The sequence below is a fragment of the Hypanus sabinus genome, chromosome 9 (genome assembly GCF_030144855.1).
Source record: "Hypanus sabinus isolate sHypSab1 chromosome 9, sHypSab1.hap1, whole genome shotgun sequence".
Classification (NCBI taxonomy): Eukaryota; Metazoa; Chordata; class Chondrichthyes; order Myliobatiformes; family Dasyatidae; genus Hypanus; species Hypanus sabinus.
Window position 1 is genome coordinate 7,319,741 of NC_082714.1, and position 14,581 is coordinate 7,334,321.

Genomic DNA, 14,581 nt, shown 5'->3' on the forward strand with positions numbered 1-14,581 from the left:
TGGCTGATATATTATTCCTCTCAACCTCATTCTCCTGCCTTTTCCCCATAACTTTTGACACCCTTACTAATCAAAACTATCAATCTCTGCTTGAAATATTTCCAATAATGTGGCTTTCACATTAAAGAAAATGTGAAATTCCTTCTCATCTCTGTTCTAAATGGATGTCCCTCTATTATGAGAATGTGCTGTCTGGTCCTAGGCACCTCCTATCAGAAACATCTTCTCCACATCCATTCTATGTAGCCCTTTCAATATTTGATAGGTTTCAATGGGATCCCTCTCTCATTCTTGTAAACTCCAGTGAGTATGGGTCCAGAGCTGTGAAATGTTCCTCTTATGTTATCCCTCTCATTCCTGGAACCATTCTTGTGAACCTTCTCTGAACCCTCTCCAATGCCAGCACGTCTTTTCTTTGATAATGGACCCAAAACTACTCACAATACTCCAAGTGCAGTATAACCAATGCCTTATAATCCAACTTGTCTGGATTAAACTATTTGCTGTATTTCTGCCCATATTTCCAACTGTTTGGTATCCTTTGGCAATCTTCCTCATCATTGACACCTCCACCAATGTCGGTGTCCTCTGCAAACTTAATAAGCGATCACCTACATTTTCATCCAAATAATGTATATTTACACACAAGCAAAGGAGGTCCCAGTACTGTTCACTGCAAAGCATTACTGGCCACAGACCTCCATTCAGGCAGTGGAAATGTAGTGGTTAGCGCTACGCCATTACAGCTCAGGGCATCAGAGATCGGAGTTAATTTCTGATGTCCTCTGAAAGGAGTTTGTACATTCTCCCTCTGTGTGTGTTTCCTCCAACAGTCCAAAGACATACTGATTAATGTTAATTGATCATTGTAAATTATCCTGTAATTAGGCTAGAGTTAATAGGGGGATTTGCTGGGTGGGCCAGAATGACCTGTTCTGAGCTGAATCTATAAATAAATAACAGCCATCCACCACTACCCTCAGTCTTCTACTATTGAATCCAATTTATCAAGTCCCCATCGATCCCATAGTCATCTGGATCTGCCTATCAAGAGGAACCTTGTCACCAGTCACCAAAGTATGGAAAGCCAAGTACCTGTAAGTGGGATTAATATAGAAAAGTACTTGATGGATGGCATAGGGATGGTCAGCTGAACAATCCCATTAACTATGTACCTGGCTGCCTTTACATCTTGATTAACCATTCCCTTAATTTACTTTGCCCTCTCACTTTAGCTAGCTCTGTTTTCTTGCCCTCATAACTGCCCTTATTTAAGTTTACAATGACAGTTGGACACATTCTTCCCTCACTCAATCTGAGTGTAAAATTCAATCATATTATGATCCCTGCCTCTTATGGGAGTCTCCACTATAGGGATAATGATTAATTAAGTTGCATTGGAAATTAGTAAATTGGTTTATTATTGTCACATGTATTGAGGTCAGTAAATGCCACTCACATAGATCAATTCATCACATCAGTGCATTGAGGTTTCCTCCCACATTCCAAAAGATGTATGGGTACAGTTAGTAGGTTGTGGGCATGCTGTGTTGGTGTTGGAAGCATGGTGATATTTGCGGGCTGCCCTCGCTGTTTTGATCTGATGCAAACGATGCCCTGTATTTCACTGCATGCTTTGATATTTCAGTGTACAAGGGATTTATAAAGCTAAACTCTTTGAATAAAGTGTTACCATTGCAGAGAAAAGGGCAGCACAGACAAAGGTGCAAGGCCAATACAAAGTAGACTGCGAGATCATTAATCCATCTTCTTATACTGGGGGATTGCTCAATAGTCTTGTAATAGTGGGATAGTAGCTGTCCTTGAGCCCGGTAGTATGTGCCTTACAATACCAAATTCAATATCTTGCACTTTCATTGGCTCCATGAAACTCCCCTAACAAATAAAACTCTATGAATTTCTTTTCGTGGTTTCCATATTTTCATATTTCCTTATGACGCACAAAGAGGCTGTTTGGCTCATTGAGCTTTTGGAGCAATCCCATCAATCCAAATTACTTCTCTGAGCAACATACACAAAATACTCAGCAGGTCAAACAACATTTATGAAGGGAAATAAACACTTGACATTTCAGATCAAGCCCTTTCATCTATACTGAAATATTGACTATTCATTTCCCTCCATAGATGCTACCTGACCTGTTAAGTTCCACCAGCATTTGTGTGTTACTCAAGATTTCTAACATCTGCAGAATCGCTTGTGTCTATTATTTCTCTGAGATCTATTATTTTTCATATGCTCCTCAACTTCTAATATCACTAATCTACACTAGAGCTAATTTACAGCTGCTGATTAACTGACTCACTAGAATGCCTTTGGAACATGTGGGGATACCAGAGAAACCCACTCAGTCACAGGGAGAACATATTTCACGCAGGCAGGTTTTGCTGTGGAAGGTCAGGATTGAGCCTGTGTCAGTGGACCAACACTACCCTACTGTGTTACTGTACCTTTGTCCATCTAGTCTATGTGTCTGGGATAATACTCTCCCACCTATCTACTTAGCTTCCTGGCATGCTCCCATTATTCCTTCTTTGGTTTCAGATAAGCAGTTTATGTCCGTGGATATGGTGATGGGTGTTGGCAGCACAAATGACACTATGGGCTTAGATGGATGATAAAGTTGACATGGTTGTGGACAAAAATGTCAATGGAACAAAACAGGGCAGATTAATCACTTATCTTGTACAATCATCCAGTTTTTGAGGGGTTGGCAAATTGGATCAGAGACAGATACTGACTTCTCTTTATGTTTTAGCGTAAGAAGAATAAACCATCTGCCTCATCAGCTGAGAAGTCTTCGAAATCATCTGCCCATCATGGTAAGTTCAGTATCTAAATGCATGCAGCAGTTACAACATTGTATGTGGACTTATTTCTGTGACAATAATATTACAAGATGGATGTTTGTTTGTCCGTCTAGCTTAGCTCAGTTTTTGTCTATGCTTTGAGTAATAATAGTAGTGATAAGTTTGAGCATTTACCCTGTTGGCACAGAGCCTTGGAATCCTAAATATCAGAGAGGAGGTGCTAACGGACTGGTGCAGAGCCAACAACCTGTCTCTGAAAGTGAACAAAACAAAACATAGCCCTCCATTTTCCTCCATCCATGGGTCAATCTAAGAGTCTCTTAAATATCCCTAATATATCTGCCTCTGCTACCACCCTGACATGTGTTCCATGTACTCACCACTCTGTTTGAAAAAACCTGCCTCTATAATTCCCCGATACTGTTACGTTATAAATGGTGAATTTCCAAGTGTATACCCTAGAGTATTTTAATAGATTCTAAGATCTGACTGTTACTGATTTGCACAGATCAGATTAAATCAGCAGCTTTGAGCAAACCCAGCCAGAAGGAAGAAGAGCTAAGCCGGAACGTATCACCATTGCTGCATCCTGTGGCTTCCTCAGCACCATCTGGAGATACGCTGAGTGAAATAAGTGAACACGGTTAGACTGATTTTATTAGTACGCTTGAGATTTGGTAATACACAACTTTCATAGTGGGATACAATTTCAGTTCTAATTGGCAGGAGTCATTGAAACAAGAAATAATACAATCTAAACCAAACTCTTACATCTTTAGGTTTCGTCTTTCACAAATACGTAGGGATAGCAGTTACTAAAATTATTAGATTTGGATTAATTTACCACATATACATTGGAACATACTGTGAAGTACACATAAAATTATGGAGGAACTCAGCAGGTTGGGCAGCATCTATGGGAGGGAATAAACAGTTGACGTTTCGGGCCAAGACATGGAAGGGAAGATAAATAGGTACTTTATTGATCCCAAAGGAAATTACAGGGCCATAGTAGCATTACAAGGGGGAAGAAGCTAGAATAAGAAGTGAAGGGATGGGGAGGGAAGGAATACAAGCTGGCAGGTGATAAGTGAAACCAGGTGAGGAGGAAGTGGGTGGGTCGGGGAGAGTTGTTGAACTGAGAAGCTGGGAGGTATAGGACTGAAGAAGAAGGAATCTGTTAGGAGAGGAGAGTGGGCCATGGGAGAAAGGGGAGGAGGAGGGGCATCAGAGGGAGGTGAAACACATTTGTGTTAACAACCAATACAGCCTAAGGATGTGCTGAGGGCAGCCTGCAATTGTTGCTACACATTCTATTGCTAACATAACATGCCCACAATGCTCAGCAGAACAACACAGAACACAACAAAATAGAACATACCAGACAACATACTAGACCTGTAAACCCAGGGGTTTAAAGTCCCAGATGTCAGATTGACCTCAGACTTCGACCTTTGGTATCAATCCCAGGGCTAGCCATTGATGGGACCCTGAACTCTGGACTCACTGACCTGTATGCCTGGAGAGGGGTCACCGGCTCCCATGCTTCCTGCTCTCCAGGACATCCAAAAGCGGGATCCACAAACCTGCAGGTATTCACAGTAAAACAAGGAAGTACAACAGAATCAATGACCAACAAACAACCAAAGTACAAGAGAAACTGTGCAAATTTCAATAATTAAATATTACCGACGACATGAGTTTTAGAGTCCTTGAAAGTGAGTTCATAGCTTGTAGAATCAGTTCAGAGTTGAGGTGAACTGCTGGTTCAGGAGTCTGATGATTGAGGGGTACTAACTGTTCCTGAACAAGGTGATGTGGGATCCAAGGCTCCTGTACATTGTTCCTGATGTCTGCAGTGAGATGAGAGCATGGCCTGGATGGTGGATGCTCCTTTCCTGTGGCTGTGCTCCTTGCTCAATAGTGGAGAGGGCTTTGCCTGTGATTGAAGGGGCTGTGTCCACCGCTTTTTGTAGACTTTTGCGTTCCTGGGTGTTTGTATACCAGGCCATGATGCCGTCAGCCAGAGTTCTCTCCACAGTGCCTACATAGACGTTTGTCAAAGCTTTAGATGACATGGTGGACTCTGACCTCATGATCTACCTCGCTATGACTGTGCGCCTTACTGTCTACGTACACTGCACATTCTCTGTTACACTTTATTCTGCATGATTTTTATTATTTTCTCTTGTACTACCTCAGTGTACTGATGTGATGAAATGATCTGTCTGGATGGCATGCTAGACAGGTTGTTCTCTGTACCCTAGTACGCATGATCATAATGTTACACGGACCTACCCCTTAGTAAAAATTATTAGGGAGGCACAGAGGGAATCTGTAATTAACGACAAGTATCTTTATTGTCTCAATGGAAGAACACAAGAATTTACACAATCGAATACCTATGTGCACACTAGTTTTCCTGACCCTCCATGAACAGTCTAAGAATAGAAAAGATAATACCAGTTAAAAAAGAATGTCTGCTGGCCATGTGTTCCTCATAGTCGTGTCTCAAATCCCTATGTTCATGAGGCACTTCACATCCACATGGTGGGTCTCTAGACAGCATAAAAACCTCTGCTTTTATACTCATTGTTTACCAATTCAAATGTTGCATTTCAGTGTTATTGACTACAGGTCATGTGACTGACCCTTAACACCTTTTTATTGGCTCTGCTCCAAGCCAGCATCTGTTTATTGCCCTCTTTCCTGCAAGTGACAATTGATAACTTGTCCTGCCGAAGGATTTTGGCCCAAATAGATGCTGCCTGGCCTGATGAGTTCCTCTAGCATTTTGCTTGGATTTCCAGCATCTGCAGATTTTCTCTTGTTTGTGATCACTTACAGCTCTTGGTTCTCTTCAATAACCAGCTCAAATCTCTCAGGGCAGAAACAGATCGCTATTAATTCGGGTCTGGGACCCAGGAAATGACAGAGAGACACGCAGAATACACAGGGTTTGGAATGTGTCCTGGCCTCAGCGAAACGGAACCATTGATAACGGCTATTGTCTCTTGGAGACGGAATTGTGTATTGAGTACTATACTATTCATTGAAACCCTTCAGGGGACAATCAGAGTGGGCTGGTTGAGGGATTGCATCATCCCAACCTGATTGACATCTGAGACCCCGTGAGTAAGGATAAAAGAGGGTCTGGGGAACAACCCCTTTAGACACCAGGAGAAACGCTAGAAATCCCGTGACAGCGTTTAATAGCGACAGCCAGTGGGGGGCTCAAGTGTGTCCTTCCTTGCCTGGGTTGGCAGGCTCACCAAGGAAGAACGGTTTAGCTAAAGGAGAGGCCACAAGTGAACGGCCACACCAACGGGACTCCTGTTGGATCGAAATCATAAAAGGAAAGCCAGCAAGTTTTTTCTCCCAAAACTCATTCTCTCTCCAACCATTACAACCCAGTGGTCCCCAAAGGCTGCAGCCTGCATGAACTGAGTGACTTTTATATTTCCATCGGACAATACATTATCCCCTAGACAACGATAGAGCTTATTTCTTATTGATTATTATTATACCTGCACTTTTAGATTGAGTATTGACAATGAATGTTATCTGTATATTTGCATTGATATTATTTTTGTGTATTTTTACTAATAAATACTGTTAAAAATAGTACCATCAGACTTCAACGGACCTCTCTATCTTTGCTGGTAAGTGACCTAGTTATGGGGTTTTGTAACAGTGTTCCTCCATTTTGTCTGAGGGAGGGGGGTTTGAGATTTGATGATTTGGTTGTCATTCTTTTTTGCGTGGGGGGTGAGTTTGATGTTTCTGAATGACTTGCATGTTATTTTTTTGTTTCGTGGCTATCTGGAGAAGACAAGTTTCAGAGTTTTATATGGATACATGTTTTGATAATAAATGAACCTTTGAACTTTTAATCAAACCAAATGATTTTAGCTCACAAAATAGATGTGAAACAGTTTCACAAAATGACAGCCTCCATTCCCAAGCACATGGCAAGAACAAAAATAATTGGTCTGTCTGCTTCCTCTGTCCTTGATTCATTTGAATTCACTGATTTATTGATAGAGCCGGTTGGTGGCGTAGTAACCAGCTAGATGGTGGAGCTAGATAGATATCTGATGGATAGGGGAATCAAGGGATATGGGGACAAGGCAGGGACTGGGTATTGATAGTGAATAATCAGCCATGATCTCAGAATGGCGGTGCAGACTCAAGGGGCCGAATGGTCTACTTCTGCACCTATTGTCTATTGTCTATTGTAACATCAGCACCGGACTTCGGAGTGAAGGCTCCTGAGTTCGAATCCAGCTGGCTCCCTTGCTAGCAACTCAGCCTCATAAAAACAAGAAAGCCTGCTGAAACAAAAAAACACTGTCACAATGGCGTCCTGATGACCCCACTCGGAGTTAAGGGCTTCCTTCTTGTGATGGCACATGGCCAAGTGGTTAAGGCATTGTGATCTAGTGATCTGAAGGTCGCTAGTTCAAGCCTCAACTAAGGCAGCGTGTTGTGTCCTTGAGCAAGGCACTTAACCACACATTGCTCTGTGATGACAAGCTGTATGGGTCCTAATGCCCTTACCTTGGACACCATTGGTGGCGTGGAGAGGGGAGACTTGCAGTGTTGGCGACTGCCGGTCTCCCATACAACACTGCCGAGGCCTGCGCCCATGAAACTTTCCATGGTGCAAATCCATGGTCTCTCGAGACTAATGGATGCCTATAGACAAAAGTTCTTTCTGGCCAACAATAATAAATCAGTTTACCAATTTAAACATTCACAATCGCTCTTATGCACTCATAGACTTACTTACACACAGTCTTGCTACCCCCTCTAGACTCCTAGACTCCGTGTTTAAATCTGCAAGTGTCAATTAATGTAAAAGCCCGAGCATTTTTCTCACAGTTCTTAATCAGTTTGTCACAAAGTATTTACTTCCAGGAAGTAGAGCTCTTTGAAGCTTGGAAGCTTTAGAGAGGATGCAGAGGAGATCTAAGAGGACGCTTGCTGGATAGGAGAGTAAGTCTTATGGGAATAGGTTGAGTGAGCTAAGGCTTTTCACTTTGGAACAAAGAAGGATGAAATGTTCTGGCATGTTGCCCATTCCTTTTTAGTCCTGAAGAAGCCTTGGCCCGAAATGTTCATTTATGTAGATGCTGCCTGACCTGCCTGAGATTCTCCAGCATTTTGTGACTGTTGCTTAGAGTGAGAGGTGACTTGATAGAGGTGTATAAGATGATAAGAGGCACAGATTGAATGGATAGCCAGAGTCTTTTTCCCAGGGCGGAAACGACTAATACAAGGGGATATAATTTTAAGGTGTTCAGAGGACACCATGCACCCCTCATATAATCTCTTTTCCCTCTTGCCGTCTGGGAAAAGGCTCCAAAGCATTCGGGCTCTCACAACCAGACTATTGTGGTGAACTATGTGCCTGTCTGGACACGCCCCCTGCTGACTGCTCCTGTGGCTCCTCCCACAGGCCCCTGTATAAAGGCGATCTGAGGCCTGACGCTCAGCCTCAGTCTCCAGGACATAGTATGATAGACACTCACTCCTGGTTCCTTCTTCCAGTCAATAAAAGCCGATATCTCGCCTTACGTCACAGTGTGAGTTATTGATGGTGCATCAACTATGTAACAGTTTCTTCCCTCAAGCTATCAGACTCCTCAATACCCGAAGCCTGGACTGACGCCTTGCCCTACTGTCCTGTTTATTATTTATTGTAATGCCTGCACTGTTTTTGTGCACTTTATGCAGTCCGCTGTAGGTCTGTAGTCTAGTATAGCTTTCTCTGTGTTTTTTTTTATTACGTAGTTCAGTCTAGTTTTTTGTACTGTGTCATGTAACACCATGGTCCTGAAAAACATTGTCTCATTTTTACTATACACTGTACCAGCAGTTATGGTCGAAATGACAATAAAAGTTGACGACTTGACTTGACTTGAAAGTATGGGGGTGTTGTCAGAGGTAAGTTTTTTTTTATACAGAGACTGGTAGGTGTGTGGAATATGCTGTCAGGAGTGGTGGTAGAGGCAGATACATTAGGGGTATTTATGAAACTCTTAGATAGGTACATTGATGATAGAAAGATGGAAGGCTATTTAGGAGGGAAGGGATAAATTGATCTTAAGAGTAGGTTAAAGGCCAGTGTACATCATGGGCCAAAGGGCCTGTACTGTGCTGTAGTGTTCTGTGTTCTTATTAATTCTTATCTCCACGAGTAAATCTGTGATTTTATTTTTTGTTTTCATTAAGGCAAAACAGAAGTTCAGCTACAGGTGCCCAGGCCTGTAGAATCTTTGGAAGAGAAAGTTCTAACTGTGAAGGTCCCCGGTCTAAAACCTGTGGTCAAGTCAGGGTCTGAGTTGGAATTCTGGTTGAGTCAAATCTGCTTCTTCTTCATGAAGAGGTTGTTTCCCGCCTTTGAGCATGCCGAAGTTTTGAAGTTAGAAGCAAAGAGAGATATGGTGAGAAAGAATGAGCTGGCTCACCAAGCAAGGATGGAGTCCGAAGGCAGAGCAAGGTTGGTATCGCTGGATTTACTGGGAAACATTAAATTAACTGCAGCAAGGGGATTCCACTCCCCATAGAGGGCGTGGAGTAGATTTACCTCGGCCCAACCTCAAGCGGGTTTTTCACCATGTTGATATCCTCTTACACTGAGACTTGTCCAAAAGTTTGATCACAAGTATCAAGGGAGATCTCTTGTTCCTGATGGTGTGTTTGTCAGGCAGCAACTATGGAGGGGTATGAATAGTAGACATTTCAGGCAGGGGCACTTCATCAGAACTGGAAAGGAAGGGGGAAGAAGCCAGAATAAGAAGGTGGGGGAGAGGGGAAGGAAGTACAAGCTAGAAGGTGATAGGTGAGACCAGGTGAGGGCCTGCCATCTTGTACTCCTTCCCCTTTCTCCACCTTATTCTGATTCTTCCCCCTCCCTTTCCGGTCCTGATGAAAGTTGTCAGCCTGAAGTGTTGACTCTATTCCCTCCATCAATGGTGCCTGACTTGGTGAGTTCCTCCAGCATTTTGTGTGTGTCATCCATTAGAGGCTTCTTTCCTCGCTACTCTATGAAAGAATTTTAACTACTACACTTAGATAGTGTGTTTATAACTTCAGAAATTTACCACACATGAGAAGTCCATTTGGTTCATTGCTATTCCATTTCTTACTAGTAATATCAAAATCTAGTCGATAGGGTGATACTACAAATCAAAAATCTGGACCCACTTTTTCTCTGAAACCAATCTGTCCCTCTGTTTCAGACCCTCGTCGATTTGCCATTAACAGGTACTGCGCCTTTCCCCAACCCCTGCCTTCCTCAACCTAGCAGTACTTCATTTATTGTTTGAGATACAGCACAGAATAGGCCCTTCCAGCCCTTCAAGACGTGCTGCCCAGCAACCTCCAGGACAATTTGCAATGACCAGTTAACCTACCGAACGATCCAGGATAGATCTTCAGAGATGTTGACACCAAGGAACTTGAAGCTGCTCACCCTTTCCACTGCAGATCCCTTAGTTAGGGCTGGTGTGTGTCCTCTCAACTTCCCTTTCCTGAAGTACTCAATAATTCTTTGGTCTTACTGATGTTGAGTAAGATATTGTTGTGACACCACTCAACCAGCTGATCGATCTCTCATCAACATGTGCCATTAATGTATTTTCTCTAAGGGGATTGCTTAACCACTTCTCACTCATGTTTGCTGTATAGAATTACCTTGAAGCTTGTTGTGCTAAGGAAGAAAATTCCGAACATTGTGAGTAAAGGGGTCTTTTCTTTCTTTCCTAAATGACTGTATCTATTTACCCATTTATTAAAATAAAATCTGGCTGAGTGGTGCCACAATAGCAACCTCTTACTCAATGTCAGTAACCCAAGGAGCTGATTATTGACTCCAGGAGGAGGAACCCAGAGGTCTATCCTTTCATGTGGTGAGGGTCAGTAACTTTAAATTCCTTGTGTTATCGTTTCAGAGAACCTGTCCTGTACCCAACACGTGAGTGTAATTATGAAGAAAACACGGCAGCGCCTCTACTTCCTTAGGAGTTTGTGAAGATTTAGCATGACATTTAAAACTTTGACGAACTTCTATAGTTGTGTGGTAGAAGGTATATCAATTGGCGGCATCACAGCCTGGTACGGAAACACTAATGACCTTGAAGAGAAAATCCAACAAAAAGTAGTGGATATGACCCATTCCATCATGGGTAGAGCCCTCGCCACCTCTGAGAACATCTACACGGAGTGTTAGCACAGGAAATCACCATCCACCATCAGGGACCCCATCACCCAGGACATTCTTTCTTCTCGCTGCTGCTGTAGAGATGAATGTATAGGAGCTTCAGGACTCAAACCACTAGCTTCAGGTATAGTTACTACCCCTCAACCATCAGGCTCTTGAACCAAAGGGGCAGCACAGTAGCATAGTGGTAGGCACAACAATTTACAGTACAAACAACTTGAATTCAATTCCTTATTGATTACAGTATGCCAGTAAGAAAATGAACCTCAGGGTCGTATATGGTGACATATATGTACTTTGATAATAAGTTTACTTTGAGCTTTGAGGAACATCTTTGTAGAATTGTAGTGAGTTGTTGGAATTTGGAATTTGACAGTAACCCGCACTTACTTTACCGCTGCCTAACCTTCCGTCATGTCACTACAACCATGTAGCTTGTTCTGATGTGATTGCAGGTCGAAAGGGACAGCTGTAAAATGCAGCTCAGGGAATGAATTACCATTGAATGTTGAGAATACTGTCTCACTAAGTGACGAAGAAGATAAAATTTCTGCTCCAACACACAAGGACATTTTTTCTGCAGCACCTACCAAGAAAAGCAATGCAGTCAAAAAGAAGAAAAGAGCCATGTGAGACAGTTCCTTACCTATAAACTAGAAATGATTTTAATAAACCATAACACTCCTGTTATTAAGCCACTAACTTTTACACTTCCTTGGAAATGTAAAATTGTATTTTAGGAAAAGAGTTAGCAGTCTTGCTATATAAAGGCTGATGCATAAGGTATCTTGGTGGAATATATGTTCTATTTAATAAATCTTCTAAAATTTCTCTGTTTTTGGTATCTTATCTAATAACTTCCGCACTGAAAATTCTCTATCCTCCATTTCTGGTCACTGCTGGTGCCCATGACGTTGACTGCCCAAACTACAGGGTCTTGGAATCACAATCTACATCTCTCCACTTTTACATTCCTCCTTCAAGATGCTCCTTCAAATGAATCTGTTATAGTACAGAAACAGATCCTTCAGCTTATCTAGTCTGTACCAAAACTGTTATTCTGCCTGCTCCCATCGACCCGAACCTGGAGCATAGCCCTCCATATCCCTCCCATCCATGTACTTATCCAAACTTCTAAGTGCTGAAACCATTTTACATTTCACCATTAACCACTGACCTTCAGTTGCAGTGTTAGCCAATCTCGGTGGGAAAAGCCTGCTGGCATTATCTATACTCATAATTTGGTATCAAATCATCATTCATTCTCCTACACTCTATTGAATAAAGTTGTTTTGGGACAGCAGTACATAAAATTACTATAATTTACAAAAGTACAAATAGTTTACAAATAGTATAAAAAAGTGGGATAACAAGGTAGTGTTCACGGCTTCATGGACTGTTCAGAAATCTGATGGCAGAGAGGAAGATACTGTTCCTAAAATATTGAGTGTGGGTTTTCATACTTCTTTACCTCCTCCCTGATTGTAGTAATGAGAAGAGAGTAAGTCCCAGATGGTGTGGGTGCCTAGTGATGCCACTTTTTTGTGACACCACATCTTGAAGATACCCTCAAAGGTGGGATGGGTTGTGCCTATGATGGAGCTAGCTAACTCTTCAACTCTCTGCAGCCCCTTGCAATCCTGTGTACTGGTGCCTCCGTAACAGGCTGTGATTCAACCAGTCAGAATATTCTCCCACTGTACATTTGTAGAACTTTACAAGAGTCTTTGGTGACTTCCTCAGATGATGGAGGTTCTTAATGATGATGAAATTGCCTCAAGAAGGCAGCATCTGTCATTAAGGACCCCCATCACCCAGGACATGCCCTCTTCTCATTGCTACTGTCAGTGAGGGGGTACAGGAACCTGAAGACACACGATTCAGGCAAAACTTCTTCCCCTCTGCCATCAGTTTTTAGAATGGACATTGAACCCATGAACTCTACCTTACTACCATTTGTTCTCTTTTTACACTAATTATTTTATCTAACTTTTTAAATATATACCTACTTCAATTTATAGTTAACAATAACAATAAATAAACTGCATAACAATAAAGTTCATGACATATGCTGGTGATGTTGAGCCTTATTCTGAAACTCCTCATGAAGTAGAGCTGCCGAGAAGGCTGAGGAGTGAATGGAGCCTCAATAGGGTGTATGATGGGAGTCTGTTCCTTTTAGTAGTGTAAGACTGGAGGCTGTAGGTATAAACAGGAAGAGCCGCGTGAGGAGCAACATGAGGATGGAACGTGAAACACACTGCCTGGTGATGCGGTGGAGACAGGTTTCAACGTACTCTCAGAGAGCAATTGATAAATGGTCAGGAAACCATTTATAAGGCTGCAGAGAAGCGTCTGAAGAATGAAACTGATGAGTTGCCCTGGATGACAACTGACATGGACACAATGGGCCAAAAGACTTCCAGTGCTGTAACTGTTGTATGATTATTGGAACTGCCCAGATAATCTGTAATACAGAAGATGAACACTAGAGGACATACTCACCACTTGAATGGCCTAAATGGGAACATCACTTTTGAGATTCCCCTCCAGGTGAGTTTACTTACCCCTAAGTTCTAGTTTAAACATCATGGTACAGGCCCTTTGGCTCATGGTGTTGTGTTGACCTTTAATCTACTCCAAGATCAATCTAATCATCCCCGTCATTAGAGACGGGGATGGTGCCGGAGGATTGGCATATTGCTCATGTGGTTCCATTGTTTAAAAAGGGTTCTAAGAGTAAACCTAGCAATTATTGGCCTGTAAGTTTGACGTCAGTGGTGGGTAAATTAATGGAAAGTATTCTTAGAGATGGTATATATAATTATCTGGATAGACAGGATCTGATTAGGAACAGTCAACATGGATTTGTGCATAGAAGGTCATGTTTGACAAATCTTATTGAGTTTTTTGAAGAGGTTAGTAGAAAAGTTGATGAGGGTAAAGCAGTGGATGTTGTCTATATGGATTTTAGTAAGGCCTTTGACTAGGTTCCACACGGAAGGTTAGTTAGGAAGGTTTAATCGTTAGGTATTAATATTGAAGTAGTAAAATGGATTCAACAGTGGCTCGATGGGAGATGCCAGAGAGTAGTGGTGGATAACTGTTTGTCAGGTTGGAGGCCGGTGACTAGTGGTGTGCCTCAGGGATTTGTACTGGGTCCAATATTGTTTGTCATATACATTAATGATCTGGATGATGGGGTGGTAAATTGGATTAGTAAGTATGCAGATGATACTAAGATAGGTGGCGTTGTGGATAATGAAGTAGGTTTTCAAAGCTTGCAGAGAGACTTAGGCCAGTTAGAAGAGTGGGCTGAACGATGGCAGATGGAGTTTAATGCTGATAAGTGTGAGGTGCTGCAGTGCTACATTTTGGTAGGAATAATCAAAATAGGACATACATGGTAAATGGTAGGGTGTTGAAGAATGCAGTAGAACAGAGTGATCTAGGAATAATGGTGCATAGTTCCCTGAAGGTGGAATCTCGTGGATAGGGTGGTGGAGAAAGCTTTTGGTATGCT

At 42.2% G+C, this 14,581-nt stretch overlaps 1 protein-coding gene across 6 annotated transcripts in view; it reads left to right on the forward strand.

Moving 5' to 3' along the window:
- Positions 1 to 14,581, forward strand: part of rsph10b (radial spoke head 10 homolog B) — a 68,822-nt gene that overhangs the window by 50,720 nt on the left and 3,521 nt on the right. For 3 of the 6 annotated variants that reach the window (XM_059978996.1, XM_059978997.1, XM_059979000.1), the window contains 4 exons: positions 2,780 to 2,843; positions 3,340 to 3,474; positions 9,069 to 9,336; positions 11,514 to 11,889. In XM_059978996.1, the coding sequence (XP_059834979.1) occupies positions 2,780 to 2,843; positions 3,340 to 3,474; positions 9,069 to 9,336; positions 11,514 to 11,691 (645 nt within the window). In that variant the 3' untranslated portion in view covers positions 11,692 to 11,889. Of the gene's footprint in view, positions 1 to 2,779; positions 2,844 to 3,339; positions 3,475 to 5,716; positions 9,337 to 10,789; positions 11,890 to 14,581 lie in introns of those variants that run through there. The other 3 variants (XM_059978998.1, XM_059978999.1, XM_059979001.1) reach the window with 3 other exon arrangements.